Genomic DNA, 22,550 nt, shown 5'->3' on the forward strand with positions numbered 1-22,550 from the left:
CGACTGTAATGAGGGAGAGATCCTCAAATGGAGTCTGCTCTTCGTCTTCCATGCTAGGGGAGAGGACCTCAAAGCGATTGTGTATTTCTAAGCAATCAGAGTGAACCCTGGGCCTCCTACTTCTTTGAGTCACGTTTCTCCATATATCTGGCTCCTGTGATGGTGAACTAGACTCCTTCTCAGGGGAGTCCCCTGTCTCCTCCTTGGTGGAGACGGTGTGCTCTGTTGCTTCCAAGAAGAGCTCCAGCTCTCTAATTCTTTGGAGCGTAGCTACACGTTCCTCCAGTTGCTGGACTTTGTCTTTTAATATCCTGCCTTCCTCCAAGTCTCTCCAAGGTTATGCTATCTTACCTTTGTAAAGCTGGATAGGACCACACCTTTCTTTTACCAGTAGTGGTTTCAGGGAGTGATTTTCTTTGGGACTATGCTGCGGCGGGAGGGTTAAACTCCTCACTCTGTCTTCCCAAGGTGCAAATCCTGATTTGCATTTAAATCCTTTCCAGTTCAACTTGCCCAATGTTAATTGGAGGACTTATCAAACCCAACCCAATAACTAGTGCTATTCAGCATGCACACCACCACCCCCCGCAAAAAAACCCCTCTGATTTTTCTTTGAATTATATCCTGCTTTTCCACGCAAAGCCCATCCAAAGTGTCAGGAGTGCCAGCTTGGCCCCATGACTGTGGGTGCCTGGGGCTGTGGGTGCCATGCAGTGTGCATGGCCCTGGCACCGAAATTTGTGGGTGCCCAGCCCCTTCATAGGGAATTTTGTGGGTGCCTGGGTACCCAGGGCCCCCGGGAGTTGGCAGCTATGCAAAGTGTAATACAACACACACACATACACACCCTTACAATATAAAAATCTGTATCGTTAAGCCCAAACATGAAACAAGTTCAAAACTCCAGGAACATAAAAATATAATAGCTTCTAGCAATCAGGGTGAAAAATTACTCAAGGAGGACCAATAGAGACAAACGACTCTTTCAGGCTTTCTCAAAAGCCTGAAGTGCAGCTGCCTGCTGTAGCTGTACTGGGAGGGTGTTCCACAGGTAGATACAAAGCTCGAAAAATTCCAGAAACACTTTTTTGGGGGGGAGAGAGAGAGACGGAGGGGTGAAGCAAAGTGCTTTTAGCAGTCACGTCCTAACAGAAGACTTGAGACTTGAAATCATTTATCATTTATATGGCTGGATAAAAAGTCATTAAAACCATAAAGGGAAATTATTGTATCAGTTGCCTATTGAATGCCACTTAATTAGCAAAAGACAGCAGTGCCTTATTGTGTGGTATAGTAAATGATTTGCCCTTGAAGAGAATCTCTGCCAGTAAACAAAGCTTGGATTGTTCAGTGATTTCTGTCCCCTGGAAGCCCTGGCAACACATATAGCATTAGTAATGATGCTATATATTTTTGGTTGATTACAAACTGTATCGCAAGGCCCTAGTTGTACTCAGGGCTCTTGCATTGATGCTCATTTTAGCCCATTTTTTAAAAAAATTCCTATAACTATCACATAATTTGCGCTCCACTTTCTTCCTTTATAATCAACCACATTTTCTATATGTATTGATCTGCCTTTATCTTCATGTTTATAATGATAGTGGTATCATTTTGAGAACCAGTTCAAGATTCTGTATTCTTTCATTTTTATTTGCTCAAATTAGTTGATGTTTGATGTAAACAGTTCCTTTTGCAACTAAATTTACCCCTTTGGCTTTATATTGTTTTTAGTTCTGTATACATGAAATCATCTGCAGTGTCTCATATACTACAGCTCATAGATTTGGCCGATTCTGCTATATAAGTGGTAGTTTTTAAAAACAAAAACTATAAGGAAATTGTAAAACAAAAAAGAAGCTCTTAGCATGCATCAAATCAAGACATGTATGACCACAGCTAATAGTAGCTACTGTGAACTAGGAAGCCACCAGTTAGACACACATATCTGCCACAATCTCACTAGGTAATTTTAGGCAAGCTGCTATCTCTAACTACAGTCTTCACTGTACAAGATTCGAACTATTGACCAGCGTTCCAGAGGTGCTGTAAGGTTTACTGAGATTTTTTTTAAAAAAATAATGTTTATTAAGGTTTTGGAAAATTACAGAATTGAAAGAAAGAAAAAAGAAGAAATGCAAAAACACAAAAAAGAAAAACAATTAAAAGAAAAAAGGAAAAAAACCCAAATCAATCCTTCCATAACTTATCCTTCATTTGCTTGTTTCCTTGACCTTCTCGCACCTCCCTTTTTTTTGTATTCTAGTTCAATTTGCTATTTCAGCAAATCCTTTCCCTCTTTGTTTTTATCCTAATAATTTATCTTAATATAGTGTAACTCTACATTCTCACGAATTAACAATCTATTTTTTCTTAATCTTTTATAACATTTCTGCTAAAACCACATAACTTCATTCCAACATCCTTCTAACATTCTGTAAGGTTTATTGAGATATATGTGAAGTGCTTTGAACACAAAATAAGGAAATATATACAGTGGTACCTCAGGTTAAGAACTTAATTCATTCTGGAAGTCCGTTCTTAACCTGAAGCACCACTTTAGCTAATGGTCCCTTCCGCTGCTGCCGCGCCACTGCTGTGCGATTTCTGTTCTCATCCTGAAGCAAAGTTCTTAACCCGAGGTACTATTTCTGGGTTAGCGGAGTCTGTAACCTGAAGTGTCTGTAACTTGAAGCGTCTGTAACCCGAGGTACCACTGTACATGCTAAGCAATATTAAACATGAGCTATGGCCATTTTGTTTCTCCTCCTCCTCCTCCTCCTCCTCCTCCTCCTCCTCCTCCTCCTTCTTCTTCCTCCTCCTCCTCCTCCTCCTCCTCCTCCTCCTCCTCCTCTTATGCAGCAGTAGTAATAGTAGTAGCAGCAGTAGTAGTTGTATTACAATTATTACAGTGGTACCTCGGGTTACAAACACTTCAGGTTACAAACTCAGCTAACCTGTAAGTAGTACCTCGGGTTTAGAACTTTGCCCCGGGATGAGAATGGAAATTGTGTGGCAGAGGGAGGCCCCATTAATGAAAGCACGCCTCAGGTTAAGAATGGTTTCAGGTTTAGAACGGACCTCTGGAAGGAATTAAGTTCGTAACCGGAGGTACCCCTGTATTTTGAATAGATAGGTCAAATGATTAATGATCATTGGTCTATCTAGTCCAGTAAGTTTAACCTGGCTGGCAGCAGTTCTCCATAGTTTTCATTTTAACATTCTTTAACCAGAGATGCTGAGAATCAACACTTTTATAGTACTACCAGAGCTAAAGCCTTCCCCTCCTTCAAACTAAGGATGCACACAGCTTTAAACTAGGGTTTCAAAATCTTGAGCACTAGATACAAAACAATCCTGAGCCAAGGCAGGATGACTAAAAGGGATTTGGGGCATGTCCAATGTGAAGAAGCGAGATCTCTGGGATCAAAGCAGTGAGCCCTGCAGCACTTTGTGGTGCCTCAGTGATCTAGACACCCAAAAATGCCACAAAGTGTCTAATAAAATCAAAACTTTTACGATATGAGCGAAAAGTGTGAGGGGACAGAGGAGTGAGGGAGATAGTATATTTGCAAAATGAAAACTTAAAGCTCTAGTGTAAGGCAAATGTCAGGATCAGGAGGTGAGAGGGGCAGTTTATTTGACAGCAACAGGTCCAGCTTTTAATCAGAGGGAACGATCTTACCAGAATGTCAGTCAGTGTGGAGCTTACTTGATCATTGAGAGGGGGCCAACTTTGTTTTTCCAGTAAACATTTCTCCACCAATCTGCAGCCACCCCAGCTTCCCACACTTCCTGTTATGAAAAAGGTCTGTGAATATGTGTGAACCAACTAATAGAAAAGTGAAAAGCTAGGGCTGTGAGATAAACTGGCAGCGAAGCTGTTCTAATGCCTTTAATCCATAAAATTAGAGGTATTTTTGGCAATTAATTATTTTTAATTTAGAGGAAACTTTGTGGGTCTCTTACAAGTCCTGCTTTAAGAATCCCAGTTATCATGATTGCATTCTGGATTGCAAGAGCAGTCCCCTTAGTGGCAAGGCACAGAAGTTCAGAGGTTTGTTTTTTTAACAGAAAGTCAAGTGCCTGAATCCAATTACAGTTGCGTAGGGTTTATTTTTCGCAACATTTCACCTAAAGGTCTTAAAATGCAGGGATCTGATGAAAAGCATCAGGACAAAATTCTAAATTAGTGCTGCAAGAGGAAATAATTAGCGCTTTTCGATTTGCAGATCAAATTTAAGTAGCCATCTGCTTTGACAAACACACAAATTCAGATTTTCTCTCTGAACTAAATCTAGGACCTAAAACGACATTTTAAAATACTGGTAGAGATTAAGCCAGTACCGTTTATTTTATTTTTTTCTAAGGACTTATTATTGCCCATGAGACCTAAGTGGGAAAGTCTATTAAGATGTCTACGTAAGAGGGTAAATCCAGTTTGCTACAGTATCTGTTATCCATCTGACCTAAAAGATACACACACACACACACACACACACACACACACACACACACACTCTAAAATGAAGATCAAAGTCAGAGTGTGATTGGAGATCTGATTGAACTGGTGTCAACAGGTTAAGTAACCATAACATTATTTTATTTATTTATCTGGGAAATCTCTTTGCTTGCTCTTTAGCCAAAGGGCGCACAGAGCAACCCACAAAGATTTAAAAGCAATAAAGGAACAATAAAATTGGATCAATAAAAATGAACAAAGCAGCCAGAGCATATGAGTGCCAGGCCAGGTTAAAAGAGTGGTTTACAAACATAAAGACCCGAAAAGGCCTAGACAGATAAAAAAGTATTTACCTGGCATCAAAAGGACATCACATTCATCACCTGGCAACCCTTCATGGGGAGAGCATTCCACGGCTGGGGTGCTATCTTTGGATCTCACCTCAGCGTCTCAATTGAGTCCTTCCTTCCCTGTGTGACAACCTTTCAAAAGCATGGTTGCTTGCAGATTTATACTGGCATGACCACAGGACTTGAATCCCTCTCTATATGACTGCTGGCCATTCCACTGTTAAGACCATATTCATGGATACAATCTTACTCGGCTACAAGTGATCACCGAAGCAGCAACACTTGTCTCAAACTCCAGTTTCTCAAAGGTTTTCTTCTTCAATGGAAGAGGTTTCTGTTTTCCTACCTCATTCTCAAGGGACATTAGAATTCCTGTAGAATTCTTTTAGGTTATTGAAGGGTGCAGGGTTTTGAACTTCTCACTGAGAGGTGGCTGAGGTGATGTTGTTTTGTGTGTGTCCCATCGAGCCAATTTCAGGGTCACAGTGAGGGAGGCAGAGAAGGGAAGACTTGTTCTCTGGTGCACCGATGGACAGAACTAATGTGTGGAAATTGCATGCAAGCAGATTTCAGTTAAACATTAGGCAATATTTCCTAAAGATGTTTGACTGTGTGACTGACTGCCAGTCATGTGGTGGGTTCTCCTTTGCTGGAAATATTTAAAGCGAAGGATAGATGTATGGACATTTGTCAGGAATTCTGCAATTGTACCCTGCATTGAAGATCATGCACGCCTGAGCAGGGACTAGACTAGATGTCCTTCACAAGGTCCCTTCCAGATCAGTGAGTCTTCTTCCTCACCTGTGCTGGTGTGTGTGATATTTTCTCTTCTTGAGTCATGAGGCTTGGAGGGAGATAAGAGATGAGCTGCAATCAATGAGGATTAAGGAATGAGCCACTCTGAATAATAGAGGTTTACTTTGGTGCTATTTGGGCTAAAGTGCATAAAGACAAGCAGTTAACGGAGACTGAATAAAGCAAAAATGTCAAATTGTCAATCAAACCCTGCTACAAGACATCCATCCACAAGTTCTCGGCCTCATTGAGCAAACTGTTCAAATTATTTAACCCAAACCTCAGCAGACTAAATCCTGTTTTAGAGGCCCTCTTTTCCCTGTGTGCTAGCTAGCCAGCTCCTTTACATTGTAATGAATCTCAGAAACTTTTCATTTTTGTTGAGGGCTATTACCATGCATAATGCATGTTAAGCTTTATGAGCGCAGGGGTGGAAGAGAAAGTCTCCCGTTTAGTGCTAAAGACAAGCTAGGGCAGAAGATGACATCAGAAAGTACTGTTATGTTGATGCAGTGTGCAACAGGGCTTTGAAACAGACTCACCAAATCCTGGATCCTGAACTGAATTAGACCTGCAGGCCTCCTTCTCCCCTCTCATGGCTGAATGTTTCATCAGAGTTTCATTAGGCTGGGTAAGCCCTGGATTGTCCTGCTTTGAATTCACACTGCTTGAATTGGATCAGGCCCTCAGTCAGACTGAAGGAGTCCTGCACAGCTCTAGCATGCAACACAAAGAAGTTAAAGTTGAATCCAAAATGTACTTACTCATTGAATCACTAACCTGTTTTATATTTATTACTGACTGAACAATTCTCCATATTGTTGCTGGCACGCATGCACAAGCATGCAGCTCTCACACACAAGGGTCAACAGAGGTCAAGTCTTTCTTTGAGAGAGTTCTAGTTGAACACTAGCAGAAACCCTATAAAGATTATCTTCCACTGTATAATTACTATTACCTTTTCTGCTGCAGCTCCAGTGCCCCATCCCATCCCAGCTCAGGAAGGTCCCTCAGTCCTCTGGAGATGCTTCCTGGGGCGGTATGAGGGAAGAGTTGATGGGAAAATGCACTTCTGTGAGCTTCCTTCAGCTTGCAGGTGTCAATATCCAAGCCTATGGGATGAGGACCTCCCCTATCATTCATATTCCCTGTTGCCAAGTTGGATCTAGACGGACATATTTAGAGTAGACCATTGAAACCAGTGGTACTTAAGCCCAACTTGATTAATTTCATCAGGTCTACTCCAAGCATGTCCAAGTCTGGATCCAACTTATTTACTTTGCTGAGGAACACCAGTGGAAGAGAGTCCTGCTTGTGGGCTTCTCATAGGCATCTGGTCAGTTGCTGTGTACAGAATATTGGACAAGATGGGTCTTTGGTCTGAGAGCCAGTGTGGCGTAGTGGTTAAGAGTGGTGGACTTGTAATTTGGTGAACCGGGTTCAAATCCCTGCTCCTCCACATGCAGCTGCTAGTCACACTTCTCTGAAGTCTCTCAGCCTCACTCACCTCACAGAGTGTTTGTTGTGGGAGAGGAAGAGGAAGGAGATTGTTAGCTGCTTTGAGACTCCTTAGGGTAGTGATAAAGTGGGATATCAAATCCAAACTCTTCTTCTTCTTGGTCTTTTCTAGTAGGGCTTTTCATTTTTTCTTCTCACCTAACTAAAGTTTGTGGCTATCACTACTCTTACTGACAAGGTGCATCTAACTCTAAAACAATGCTGGACCAAGTGATCACTGGAAAGCATTAGAAATTCAGGCTTGCCATATTTCCTGAATTCAAATTCTTCCTGATGTGACTGTGTCACAATCTCTTTCTCTCTCTCTGTGTACTATTATTTCAAAATTCCAGACTTCTTTTAAAAACATGCTTGTGTTATATTTCTTTCCTGCACCATACCTCAAGCTGAATATGTAATGTGCTACTGAACTTTTGGATCTGAAAGTAGTTCCCAAAACTTTAACGTACAGTCTTGGTTTTATTCTGAGTTAAGAGGAGCAAAGGATGGACAGGGTATAGTGAACTGAAATAACATTGGTGAAGACACTGGGGAAATTAGGAGAGAAGATGAAAAAACCCACTTTGCTTATATCAGTTTTGTTTTCAAATGAAATTTGGAAGTTACATATTTTGTTTTCTGATGGATCTTCTGAAGTTAAATGACAACACCATAAAGGTGGTAACGCTTGATCAAGGATGTGAGAGCTAATGGAAGTCTGTTCTTTCACATGCTATGGGAGGATCATTTTGTTGAATGTCATATTTTGAAAGACCATTTGTAATAGGATTTTGTATCAAATATATAAATTATAGCTGGAGACTCACAGCACACTCTATTCTTGTTCAGTAAAATGCATTGAAGTATCAGAGGGATTTAGTGTGAACTGTAATAAACATTATATGGATGATACATTTAAAATCCATTTAAGAGCTTCACGCTTGGATTTAATGTGGTCAGTGGACCATAGCATCTCTTTTAGCTGAGCCTCTGCAGTTTTTTGGAGGGTGATCAATTTTAAAAGGGTATTAAGAAAGTTTTGATTCACAAAGCACTGGCTGAAATAATAGGAACTTTAATAGTCTGGGAAAAGTTCAATTTTATTTTTAAACTGATGCTCATCTCATTACTGAGCATGCAAAATAGCAGTATAAAGAGAGAGAAAAAATCAGAATTCTATCTTTGATGTCTGCCCCGCCATTTTTTTTTTTTTGCATCTGTTTTCAAGTTAAAGCATTGTGTGGCACTTTGAAAAAGGGATTCAGTGTCTGGAAAAGGAAGCAAACCATGGAGAATATGGATAAGTTAGTTAGAATGGTTTTTTACTGCTGGTTTATGCTTGAGCAGCCAAGTTTGGGATTCTCACACCAGCCCCATCTGCTGAATTGCTCAGCCCAGACTTTCACAACCTTGTACCCTCTAGCTGTTTTGGAATCCAACTCCTATCATCTCCAGCCAGCGTGGTAAATGGTCAGGAATGTGAGTATTGTAGTCCAAAACAGCTGGAGGGCATGAGGTTGGGGCAATCTGGGTCAGCCTTATAGGTCCGTAATGCCCTGCTAGATTCCAGGCATGGGAAAAGAGCCATAGGTAAGAATTCAATGTAGCACTTTGGCACTTGATCATTAGCGCAAGCATTTCAGCTTGCAGAAGTGGAATTACCCATCCTGTCTTCTCTCCCATCCACTGCTCTGAAGGTTCTCCTGGCCTCCCCTGAGCCAATATGGGGGTGTGGGGAGAGGAGATGGAGAAGAAGTCCGGTTGTACTAGCGGAACCTATTACACAGGCTTCTGCTAATGGGACTTGTTAGTATTATTTGTTGCCATGTATGCTTCTTCTGCTTTTATTGGGCACATGTATAGTAGAAACCACTAAGTGGGGAGGTAGATAGAGATTTATAAAATTTATAAAAGTATGTATGGTGCAGAGTAAGGAAGAGGGAGAGAGCAAGAGAGAAAGAGATCAAGAGAGATCGAGATCCCATAGAACACTAGAACTCTGGGTGATTCAATGAAATTGACTGGCACTAGATTTAAGATAGACAAACAATTCCCACCACCACCCGCCCTTCACTGAATGGATATTTCATTTCTGAATTGGGTGATGGTCACTGGTTAGATGGCTTTAGAAGGAGTTTGCACTTTACAAGCCTGGTAGATGAAGGGAATGCAGTGGATGTAGCCTACCTTGATTTCAGCAAGGCATTTGACATGGTGCCCCATGATATTCTTGTAAAGAAGCTGGTAAAATGCGGTCTTGACTATGCTACCACTCAGTGGATTTGTAACTGGCTGACTGACCGAACCCAAAGGGTGCTCATCAATGGTTCCTCTTCATCCTGGAGTGACTAGTGGGGTGCCACAGGGTTCTGTCTTGGGCCCGGTCTTATTCAACATCTTTATCAACGACTTGGATGATGGACTCAAGGGCATCCTGATCAAATTTGCAGATGACACCAAACTGGGAGGGGTGGCTAACACACCAGAGGACAGGATCACACTTCAAAACGACCTTGACAGATTAGAGAACTGGGCCAAAACAAACAAGATGAACTTTAACAGGGAGAAATGTAAACTATTGCACTTGTGCAAAAAAAATGAGAGGCACAAATACAAGATGGGGGACACCTGGCTTGAGAGCAGTACATGTGAAAAGGATCTAGGAGTCTTGGTTGACCACAAACTTGACATGAGCCAACAGTGTGACGCGGCAGCTAAAAAAGCCAATGCAATTCTGGGCTGCATCAATAGGAGTATAGTATCTAGATCAAGGGAAGTAATAATGCCACTGTATTCTGCTCTGGTCAGACCTCACCTGGAGTACTGTGTCCAGTTCTGGGCACCACAATTCAAGAAGGACACTGACAAACTGGAACGTGTCCAGAGGAGGAAAACCAAAATGGTCAAAGGCCTGGAAACGATGCCTTATGAGGAACGGCTAAGGGAGCTGGGCATGTTTAGCCTGGAGAAGAGGAGGTTAAGGGGTGATATGATAGCCATGTTCAAATATATAAAAGGATGTCATATAGAGGAGGGAGAAAGGTTGTTTTTTGCTGCTGCAGAGAAGCGGACACGGAGCAATGGATCCAAACTACAAGAAAGAAGATTCCACCTAAACATTAGGAAGAACTTCCTGACAGTAAGAGCTGTTTGACAGTGGAATTTGCTGCCAAGGAGTGTGGTGGAGTCTCCTACTTTGGAGGTCTTTAAGCAGAGGCTTGACAACCATATGTCAGGAGTGCTCTGATGGTGTTTCCTGCTTGGCAGGGGGTTGGACTCGATGGCCCTTGTGGTCTATTCCAACTCTATGATTCTATGATTCATGAGTGCTTTGAATGCATGTGGGTAGAAATGTGCATCCGTCCTCCGACATCCCTGCTTGCTCTGGGTCACTGCATCATCAGGGTACTTGACTGCGGTTTCAAAGTGTGTCCAGCCAAACACTTCCCTGCTCAGTTTGGGAAGGTCAGGGATGAAGTGGGCATATACAAGATGTGTAGAGATGTTGGAGCAGTGCCAGTGTGTACATCTGTTTTTCATACATACTTTATGCCCAAGCATCATTAATTCTTTTTTTTTTTTTTTTACAAAAAAGGCTATGAGTAAGAATGAGTAACTTCTGCTCTCCCACTCAGATGTTATTGGACTTAATCTCCCATCAACCCTGGTCAGCACAGCCAATGGTCAAGGGTGATGGGAACTGGTGCCCAGTAACATCTAGAGGGCCATAGATTTTCCCATCATGGCTTTTTGTTTGTTTCATAAAATTTACACACCACTAGATCATCAAAAACCTCCAGGTGGTTTACAAAGAGAGTAAAGCAATAAAATTATTGGTGAAAACAGTTAAATGCAACTATTCAGAACATCCTCAAAAAAATAAAACAAGAGATAAACTAAAAGCAGATTAAAGCACATGTCAACATTCTACGCATCTGGGTAGGCTTGTCTAAACAAAAATGTTTAGCAGGTCAATTAAAGAGTGATGGTTTGCTAGTGAATTCCAGCTGCTGTGGATCAACAGGGAAAGATGGCTATTGCCTTTATGCCCTGCCTGTGTGTTCCCAGAAACCTCTGTCTGTCCATTAAGTGAAACAGGATGCTCAGCTAGCTGGACCTTTAGTCTGTCCCACTAGGAATTGTGAAAGTGATATCTGAATATTGTTTTTGGTGTGTTTGAGAGCCACACCAAATACCTTTTTATTCCATATTATTAGCAAAGAAGAGTAATGTCCGTTTTGGTTAAGAGTCAAAAGGTCCCCATATTGTGCATTCATTTGTTTGGGGATAATTAGTTTGGACTCACTCAATTCATTCAATCAATTGCCTTGGGGGGAAGGGATGATAAAAAATAATATACAGGATCAGCTAACTATGCTTTCCAGTAAAGTTACATTGTTCAGGTTCTCCTGAATTCCCTTGCCTTTCAAAAATGATTTTGCTGTATATTCAGTCTAATATAGCCAGCAACAACAAAAATCTTAATTTAACTTAGCAAATGGGAGCAAGCAGAAATGAATCTGTTATTTCATGGTCTCTGCTTTGTTGCACATATATTAAATGCATGAACTGTGCACTGCTAGAAATGAAGAACAGAATTATTTTCTATACTTGGGAATTGATAACAGGTAAATTACCCTGGGTAATTTAAAGTTTTCTCCCTTCAGCTGGGTGGTTAGTACGTCATCATTTCAAAATAGATTTCTTTGGTAATAATTCTCTGAATGCAGGGAGCTGAACAGCTCATTATGTTACACAGCACAAGTTCTTGTACCAAGGCTATATCTCTCCATCTAACTACCTTGCAATTATTATTTGTTCCCTTTAATTTGTAATGTGCTCTACAATCTTTCATTGTGTCCACCCTCACAACATAAGAAGAACTACAATTAGTTCAGTTTAACTGGTGGGGAACTAAAACTAATAGATGACCTGCCCAGGGCCCAGAGGTAATGGTAGCCCTCAGGTTTGTATACCATCTCAAGTACACAATGTTATGTTGTGGACTGAATTGGGTGGCAGTATTTATATATCACAGTTTTATTCTGCCTGTCCTCCAAAGGGCTGAACATGGTCTGCCTTGGACTATCCTGTTTTATACCCATTAAAGCTGGTAGGTAGGTAGGTTAAACACAGATACTATCATCATTATTAAATAATAATATAGCACGATTTAGTGCATAGCACTTTACAGAGTACAAGATGGTAGGTCCCTTCCTTGAGGACAATAATAGAGGAAAGGCTGAAAAGGAATTATTGTGTCCTTGGCCATAGTTAAGGGTTAGTTGCAATGCAACACGGAATTGACAAGGTTGAGCCACTGGTCTAATGGAAAAGGTGGGTTTTGAGGAAGAATCTGGAGAAAATGAAAAGGTGGCAGCACACAGGGGTGCTGTGAGGCAGTTCCAATGGAATCTTTGGAGGCAACAGGAAATATTTTGATGGTGGGTGGTGATGAGGCAAACTCCACATGCAGGGTTGTGCTGGGCTGTGAAGGCAGAGAGAGACAGGGGCAGGTTACAGAGGGCTTTGAAGACAACAGCAAGAAGTTTGTACTGGATCCAGAAGTGAACAGGAAGCAAGTGTTAGGATTTAAGGAAGGGTGTCACATGATCAGAGCAATATGAGAGGTGAATGACTTTTGCAGCAGAGCTAAAGACTAATATTGGTGGAACCATAGAAAACCCAGGAAGACTTCAGTTGCCTAGATGAGTGAGGACCAAGTCACAGACATACTGTACTTTTTTTTGCAGAGTGGGCATAGAGGAGGAGACATATTATTGCAATGTTTCAAAGAGAGAAATGGCATTACTTGATAGCAGGCTGAATATGGGAACAAAGGAGAGAGCAAGAGCAAAAGAGTGAAAGCGCAATGGAAAATACAGTGGTACCTCAGGTTAAGTACTTAATTCATTCCGGAGGTCCGTACTTAACCTGAAACGGTTCTTGACCTGAAGCACCACTTTAGCTAATGGGGCCTCCTGCTGCCACCGTGCTGCCGGAGCACGATTTCTGTTCTCATCCTGAAGCAAAGTTCTTAACCTGAAGCACTATTTCTGGGTTAGCAGAGTCTGTAACCTGAAGCGTATGTAACCTGAGGTACCACTGTAAAGCCAAGACTATGTGCCTGTTTAAGATGATGAATGGCAACAACATCAATGGATCAGGAGAATGAACAAGGAAAGGAAGGCTTGACATGGAAAATAAGAAGTTGGGTCTTGGACATATTGAGATACTGACATTCTGTGGGGAGGATGGATGGATGATTCTACTTTGAAGCTGGAGATTGGCCTTTGGATTTATACACACCTAAAACTTACGTTATGTTTTGTTTATCAAATTAATCTTTGCTTTCTGAATAAATGTCAGAATGCTCTTGTTTAACTTATGTGTACGCATCTTCAGGTCAATTCTAAAGAACAGGTGTTTTTTTAAAAAAGCCTTCCAAAGTGCAGATTGTGGAGAAAACAGATTTAATGTTTATAAAAGAGGAAAGTTTCCAGCGGATCACAACACACACACACACCTGCCTGCTTATTTCCCTTGATATACTTAACCTTGTAACGTATGCCCATCTGGATAATTGCTGTACGTAGTGTTCAAATATATATGCTGTTCAATTCTAAAGAAATAAATTAATGCAATTAAAAGGGAAAGCTGGTGAGAACGGGTGCTATTTAGCAGCACAGAAACAGATTTTTGTCCAACATTCATCTTGTAGTCCACTGATGCAGGTATATTTATTTGTATCTGGGGTGCAATAAAACAGACTGAGAGTTGATGGGAAAGTTAAGTTTTTAAAAAGACCACATGAGAATTGCACCAGCTACATGTGTATCTGAACCAAATCCCATAACAAGTGCTTTTTTTCTGATGCAGGGGTACACAAACCCCTATTTTTTTGTAAATCTAAGTTTGGCCCCATTGAGGGGCAATATTTCAATATGAGTAAGAAAATGTGAGTACCTAAACATTTTTTTAAAGAAAAAAAGCACTGCCTGTAACATTACATCATGATCTTGCAAGAGGCTTAATAACCCCAACAGAAGAGTTATTAAATGGTTTTCGGCAGCTGCATGAAATATTTTTGTTTATGCAAGCCCATCCAGACACATAGAAGTTTCATGTGTAACTTCTATATAGGTACGGTCGATTTTGATTATCCTTTGAATATTTTAAAATACCTGTTTCAAACTGTCTTTTAATCAAGAATTTGAGTGTATATCTGTGTGAACCACTCAGAAGCTTTCTTACAATCAAGCAGCATATAAGTTTTGGTAAATCAATTGTTGACCTAGAGGCATTCTGGGTAAATGAATATAGAAGTGGATTGAATTTCATTGACCGCAAAGAATGCCAAGCTGCTCCTTTAATAGATGATAGATAGATAGATTGATAGATAGATGATAGATAGATAGATAGATGATAGATAGACAGATGATAGATAGAGGTTGCAGCAACTAGTGTCAGCCATAGTGTGCTCATGGCAGGTGCTAATGCTGTGTCTGTTGGTCACTTCCACCCCCACCCACAGCCATCTGCTTGTCTTTCTCAGTTGCTTGGGAGTGAGTGGGTTATGAGGGCCCAGACATGCACACACTAAGAGTGACACTGCTAGTATCATTATTTGATCATGCTAATTAGCTGATAACTGAGTCATCGCTGCACATTATTTAAGGGGCATATAACAAGGTTTTCATTTTCTTTTGTAAAGCTGCTGCCTATCACTTTGGGAAGGTCAGTTCTCTTCATAACATTTCGAGCAGCCAGTCCTTCCAAATGAAGCACTCAAACAAGATAGTCACTTTAAAAGTATTTGCCCGTATAGTTTAACATTTACAGCTCTCCCTGCAATGACATTCCTGGATCTTTTCAAGAGCAATGCCCCCCGCTCCACTCCACTAATTGCATCATAGAATGGAACGGTTTTGATTAGGCTGGCTTGGAACAGTTTCGGATAACTTATTTACTAATTTGAACATACTTCTTATTAATGTAATCTCAAAATTAATGCACAGAAGCTTGTATGGTTACTAGCAGCAAGCTAAAATGCATGATAATGCAATGCATATTTCTTTCTGACCGTTGTGCTAAAAACACACTTATTTCACATACACATACACCCCCGTGAAAAAGTCTGCTTGCATTTAAGAGGACATTAGAAAAGCCTGTCTCCATCAACAGCAAATTAAGTTGGCTCACATACTTCAATCATTCCTGATGTTTCTCCTGACAATAGCTTGGATTGTCACTATGAAGCCTATACATTTGGTTATTTGGTTACTTGTCATGCATAACCGGAGGGCGGTTGTTAAAAAAAAGGGAAAGAAACCCACAACCCAACAGGATTAATCAAAGCAGGATTATAATTTTCTGCAACACCTGTTTCAACCAGCTGCCTCTGCTTCTACAGCCTGTTTCTCAGAGTCTTCCCAAATTACAAAATAAAGTAATCTGGAAATCAGCAGAGAATTCTGTGTCCTTTAATTTGTGTGGAAGAAAAGTGGCTGAAGATGGAAGCGACTAAAAAGTCTTTGGCTTTGCTCAGGTTTTGGTCTCTTAAGAAAAAAACAACAATTCAATAAAATGAAGTATATAATATCTATTGGTTGCTTGTTTAGTGCTATTTAACGTAATCAGTACTTTCCACCCAGTCTGTCATTTTGCACTAATTTGTAAGCCTGTGGTTCTGTGCTCGGTTAATGCAGAATTAAATACAACTGACTGAATCTTGGGAATATGCAATGGGACACTGGATTGCAGCCAAAGGTTTTGTTAGCATGTTGTGGTGCAGGATAAAGAATCACTGGGAATGAAATCTAGTGGGACCTATATTAATTTGTTCCCTCCATGTGTGAATTATTGTGCAGGAGGGGCTATTTACTAGGTGCACAACAGCTCTGGACTGAATGTTGAGGTGAATTGGATTGATTCATGGTGATTTATCCTTCCCTGAATTGGATTGATTCAAAATGCTCACTGCCAGATCAGTGCCCCTACAAAGCCTCATGCCATCCTGTCAGCACTCTTGAGGGCAGCCTCACCTCGTAATGCCTATTGGATGATGTCTCTTCCCAACACAACGCTGGAAATCTAACCCAGCCAATGCGAAGCAGCCAATGTTTTTAAAAATGTACAAGCTGGAATTCACACCACTCCTATATGCATGAACTGTTACAAATTGTGCTAAGGTGACACCAAAAAGATGATGGACAGTTGGCTGCAATGTATTAAACGTAACACATTCTGAACCAGATTCCTTATGAACACATATTCACTGTGCATCAAAAATACTCAACAAGAATAGCGCTTCCACTGTCTGTCCCTGTTTCTTCTACTGTGCTTTCCCAAGTGTCTTCTCCCTGTCCATGTGCATCTTCTTTCCCTTCAAGTCCCTCCTGAAGATACCACCTTGCCCTATCAAGGCCTTTCTCTGTACTTGAGCATACAAATGCTGTAAGTGTGAATGTTTTGCTGGGATGCAACATGAGCGGGGGGTGGGTGCATGATGCGGGGGGCTGGAAAAAAGCAGGCTCCCTGATAAGGTGAATAATTCCTTGGGCAAGAAAAAGCAACTAACAAATTTAATAAATAATAACAAATTGAAGGCTAAACTCACAGATGAAGCAGTTTCAATAGATACTGGCAGTATTGACTCCAGTTTGTTGGTTGTGTGTGTGGGGGGGGGAAAGCCCTTCCTTGAGTAGCCCCAGCTCCTCATTACTAATGTTGCTGCCCATTTGCTTGCTCTGTTCCTTTGGGATCAATGTGCATCACCTTGCATGAGTTGAGGGCAAGGTGCATGGAGACTCCTTCTCCATTCCTGCTTTTAAAGGAAAAGGATAAGATTCTGAAGAGTCAAATGTCATTTCTCTTTTATTAAGCCAGTTTCTATGTTTTCAATCACTGCACAGTTTAAGGCACATAATATGATGGCTGCTTTGCTTTGCATTGCCATGCAAGTAAGTTTACCGTTAAAGGTATTTCCCCTCCCACATTACGAGATGAGACATTTCATTTTTTTGAAATGAATAAATGCTCTTTAAAAAGTTATTTCACTAAGAAAAAATGTCTTCCAGAAGAACAGAAACATTAGTCAGTGGCCGATTAAAAAAAAAAAGGAACGAGAGACACATGAATAAGCTTGTGTAAATGACAAATATCTACCCTTATGAAATCGAAAGGTACAGAGTAATCATTTCATGAATGTCACACAACAAATTTTCATTAGGGATTTTCTGAACTGCATCCCAAAGAATAATTTATCCTGAGCAGATTGTGAATCTCTTAAATGTGGGTATTTGTCCAGGATCCAAAACTCTGCAGTCCTAATATGTGAATGCCATTTGTTTTCTGCCCAAAGTGCTCTCTAGTACAGCTACTTTCCAGAGAAGTTGGATAAACTGCAGGATGGACACAATCCAGAAGAAAAAGTTGGGTTTGCTTTGAAGTAAATTGGATTTAAGAGTTTCATGATATACTATTTGTTTCACTGACTCTCAGGCATGTCTAACTTTGCAATGGATCTAGTAGCAACAGTAAAAGGCAGTATCAATAATGGATTACAATAATGCACCAAAGATTGTTTGGAGCCAGTATGGTGTAATGGTTAGACTGCTGGACAACAACTGGGAAGAGCCCAATTCAGATCTCATCTCAGCCACAATGCTCACTAGGTGACCTTGGACCAGCAATCCTTTCTTAGTCACACAAAGTTGCTGTGGGAGCAAAATTGGGGAAGGACAGAAGCATGTATTCTGGCTTTAGGTCCTTGGAGGAAATGTCTGTTTGCAGGAATTAATAAATTTCAGCTGGTTCAAAATGCAGCAGAAAATTTTTCTTTGGACCCATTTTTTAAAAGCACATGATTTTTATACAAACAACACTGGTGCCTTGGCTGCTTCCACTAGAATCAAAGTGCTGATAATGATTTTTTAATCCCTGTATGGGATAAGGATACATTGGAACAAGGAGATCATTGGTAGAATCCAACATGAATATTCATTCCACCAGGAAAAGATTTCTGTTTGCACTGTGGAATGTTCTTGTCCTCTCACCCCTCTGCACACTCCTTCCCCATCTCCAAATTTCTGGAGCAGATTTGTATAGGGTGCAGGGAAGATGGGGGCAGTCCCATTGCAAAAGCAGAAATCCTTACACCGGTGGGACACAGCGTTTGAACACCCCCATTTTCATCTCATAGAATCCTTTGGGTCTACAGAATCTTATTAATAAGATTTTCAGCATGTCCCATGATAAGGAATAAGGGACCTTCTCTGTTGTGGCACTCAAATTGTGGAATTGCCTGCCCTGGGAGATCTGCTTAGTCCTGTCTTTGTTGTTCTTCCACTCTCCTTTGAAGACTTTCCCTCTTTTGGCAGGTCTTTGGCCTGATTCTGTCTCTGAGTGGTGTGAGATACCGTGGGTTCCAGGAGCTTACACAGGATTTGGTTTCTTTGGAATAGGGGACAGCAGAGACTGTGGTGTCTTTATGATATATGGTTTCTTTACACATACATGCATCCTGATGGAGGGGCTCACAGCATCAAGAACCCAAGAGGGTCTTGATTCTCCCTTAGCTGCAGCCTTGGATTCAAGCAGAAGTCAAGCATATCTCTCTCTCTCTGGCTTCTGCCTGCTTCTAGCATCTCCTTTACACACCCCTCAACTCTCAACTCTGGCCTTTGTCTTTGTAACAGACAGTTGAAGATTGGGGGGGGGCACCCACTTGCCCTTTGGCACAGAGCCACTCCCCTTGTTACTTTAATGGCTCATACTTAGACCATTACCATTAAACTTGTTCAGCTATTCCAGCAATTCGATCCTGGTTGAATCCAAGAATTAGAAGCAATTTAGGCATATAGCCTACCACTCCTCCAACTCATAACAAGATAGTTTACATTTGATCCCAGAATGTTCTTTCCCTTCTCCTCCTATCATCCTCATGGCCAAAGTTTATAGGCTAGCCTGGTGTTTTTCTATCTATCTATCTTCCTTCTTTCAATCACCCTACTTCTTGGACACTGCAGAATAGTTATTTGTAGCTGAAACCGTGAAACCTGTGACACTCTTTATAGCAGCATTACTGAGCACAATGATCAAGGTGCCACCAGATGCTATCGTGAATTTTCTTTGTAGGGCATTTGGGAAGGTTAGGGTCCTCATCATAATTCATCGCTTTATTTGTATGCCATAACATTGTGTCCCAAGTCGTTGCAGCTGATGGGCAGCCCCATTCAGAATCTCCTATGACTCCTAAATTATAAATATTAGCATTTCTGAGGAACTATCTTGCATCCAACAATATGCCACTTTTATAAGGCATGCAGAATATTTACAGCAGTAACCTGGTTTGCTATGGTGTCTGGAAATATTGCTTCTTATGCTAAACAGTTGCATGGCACTTTTCGGTAAAGACAGCAGTCAGAAGGGTAACTGATAAACAAGAAGCCACACAGATATTGTGTATTTTCTGACTGAGGGCCAGGATTTATAAGGGTGCAGATGTGGATTGTGAGAGAGCAGCGCTGAGCTGACTGCAGGGCTCCTGAACACGCTGCTTTGTTACTCATGTCACGATCTGTTCAGGTGAAGTAAACTGAGGGGAGCAGGTGCAGGAGGTTGATGGGCCAAGAAGGAATGCTGTGCCCAGAATACATTATGAGGCACCGAGCAGCTGTTTATGAGAAACAGAATTTTGTTTTTGTTTTTTTCCAGTGAGAACTTTCATAAGCATTCCTGTCAGGGCTGAGTCTGTGTGGCTATCCCAGCATTCGTTGTTCTCCTCAGCATAACTTTTTATGTACAATAAAGAAAGCTGTTTTTTCTAGCTGGGAGCACCACGAACGAGAACATCCTGAGAAGAGATGTGATACATTTGTATTCTGTACAGATCTCTGTGCTGCCGCGGAGACTCGTGGCTTCCAATTTCCTCTCAGATTTGCGGAGCTTTTATGCGAGGATACTGAGCGCATGGGGTGGGATGTACAGCAGATAAAGGGCACTATTTAAAATGGCAGCCTGAGAGGTTTCTGGTCATGTGTTAGAGGTTCAGAGCACTGGTTGAAACTCTGAGGCAGTTGTGAAGTGTATATTTTAGCATACGATTCTACTGTAGAAATAAGACAAGTGTAAAGACTCTGAGCCACAGCACTGCAAATCAAAATTCCAATAGCTGTCAAGGCAGTTTTGTGTATATCTATAGAGCTCTGAATAATGGATGCTCATTACTTCCTAATGAGATATCATGTTCTGAAAGAAGAAACATTCCTCTATGAAGAGGGCATCTGGTAGCTCTAACGTTGGAGGATTGGGAAATCATAGTTTAAGTCCTCCCAATTAAGGGCAGACATAGTAATCTACTGTCCCTTCTCTTTCGCTGTTCCATACACCACCATCAAACACTTTTGACTCTTGTCCTCAATGAAAAAGTACCTTCTCACACTTTAAAAGAATTGCATGTGGATAAATTCAAGAAGCTGTATTGTGTTCTGGTTAAAGAGGAACTGAATAGTCTCTGTGAATACCACTAGATTTGCTTTATTCAAATGGCTGGATTCCGAAGATTTCTCTGCTTTTTCAGTCCCCTCTCACAATCTTCCCTCACCCGCCTCTATCCATGCAGGCATCAGGGCCAGTTCAAAACATTTTGCTGTCTGAGGCAAAGGACAAGATGGTGCTCTCTGCCTATTCCATGTTCAACTGGCAGTTGAACCTCATTTCATCACTGCCAATGGGACAGCATCTTCCACTGCCCCTGAGGTAATCAGGCTGCTTTTTGGAGTGTTTGACAAGCCTCTGGCACACAAAGCTCTGATTTCCTACATAAGACAATGGCCAGGAGGTTCAGCAGGAACAATGCAGTATGTTTGTGTGTGCTCCTGCCCTCCAACATCTGCTACTTGAGGCAGTTGCCTCACTCTGCCTAATGATTAGGGCTAGCCCTGCAGGGAACGAAGCGTTATTGGTGCATTTGCAGGGCATACTTTCCCCAGAGCTCTTTCCCATATCTGTTGTTTTCTGCTAAGCCGAAGGTAACACGCAAAGTGACATACCTGAACTTGGTGATCCTTGATAACAGTGTAACTTCATTTCAATCTGAAGCAGTTTTGGCTGAGAGTTGAAGCAGCAGCTGAAAAGCAAACTTAAGCAACCTGGCAGAAAATGAAGCAAGATTCTTTAGTGGGTCAGATATGGTCTGGAATAATAAATCGTCATTTAAAAAGATGTGTGCACTGGAAAGTTTCTGTGTGTCTCACCTTGGTTTCAGGGACTGATATGAGCAGTGTGCAACTTTGAGCCATTTCAACAGAGAAGGCAATTTCAAACTGTTTCATAACCAAATGGTTGTTTTGCAAATGAAAGATCTATGGTATCACCCAAAGGAGCTTTTAAATGGGATTCTGGTTCAGTCTGTCTCTATCACCATGTCAATCTTAGTTTGAAAATGAAATAAAAAATTGATTCTCAGCATCTGGATTGCATGTAGAAGTCCCCGTTCTATCATTCATAATATCTATATATCTAGTATTCACATCACATATCCTGTTAACTTTGTGCCCATTTTCATCTAGCTCTTTTTTTCTTTGATAGACAGAGTCATTGTCTTCATCAGTAAACAAAGTTTAATGGATATGACAAAATGTCAGTGTCTTATCATGCTCACCTGGTAAATCAGAAATGAGGGAGGGTAGAGGATGAACAAGTCTAATGGGTTCAATGAAAGTCTCTTGTAATTGTAAGTTTGGAAAAGTCAGCATAATTAAATAAGGTGATCTCAGAATTTCCATGTTAAAACCATTACTCTCTGAGTTTGCAGGATACTGAAAAGCTGTTCAGTTTCAATCTTACTTTCAAATCATGGGCTCTAATTCCAGAGAAAGAAGAGTTGATGTTTAGTGCAGTACAAATGGTTGATTACAAGATACACTGCCATAGGTTATAATGGTCAATTACTTCTTATAAATATATTGTTCAAATAGAGATTTTGAATCTGCATTTTCTCATATCTACATTTCAAATGTCCATTTTTAATTTTTGATATATGAAACCAAGAAAGTCCTAATCAACAGGATTCTGAAAACAACAGCACAACCACACACTTTTGCTCAAGCCACTGAATGCAGCAGCAATAGAGTAGGGGCTATGTAATGATTAGGAAGACCCCAGAGACAGGCAGGATATGATGGCAAATCCATTCTAGTGTTAGTGGATGTTGGCATGGGGTGAAGCCTACTGGGTTATTTATGCCCACATTGCTACCCTTTCCCCTGCTCATGTAGCCCCCCCCCCACTTCTCCAATGTCACAGTTGTAAGGACAAAGGAGGGGTTGCTGTTATTGCTGCCAGCTGACCAAATTGACACTGAGAGAAAGATCCCTTGCATTCTACACTGTTCACTATGGGATGCTGGTTAAACAGCTGGTTAAACAGCTGAGTTAGTTGCC

General features: G+C 41.1%; 1 protein-coding gene across 1 annotated transcript in view; it reads right to left on the bottom strand.

The window, feature by feature from the left end:
• The window catches only part of LOC309532151 (uncharacterized protein), a 39,840-nt gene extending 17,881 nt beyond the window's left edge, over positions 1–21,959 (bottom strand). The window contains exons 1-2 of the mRNA XM_082222162.1: positions 21,770–21,959; positions 21,159–21,257 (exon numbers count right to left, since the gene is read on the bottom strand). Coding sequence (XP_082078288.1) covers positions 21,159–21,257; positions 21,770–21,893 — 223 coding nt within the window. The 5' untranslated portion in view covers positions 21,894–21,959. The remainder of the gene's footprint in view (positions 1–21,158; positions 21,258–21,769) is intronic.
• Positions 21,960–22,550: the final 591 nt, after the last annotated feature.

The sequence above is a fragment of the Podarcis vaucheri genome, assembly GCF_965113315.1.
Source record: "Podarcis vaucheri genome assembly, chromosome: 1".
Taxonomy (NCBI): Eukaryota; Metazoa; Chordata; class Lepidosauria; order Squamata; family Lacertidae; genus Podarcis; species Podarcis vaucheri.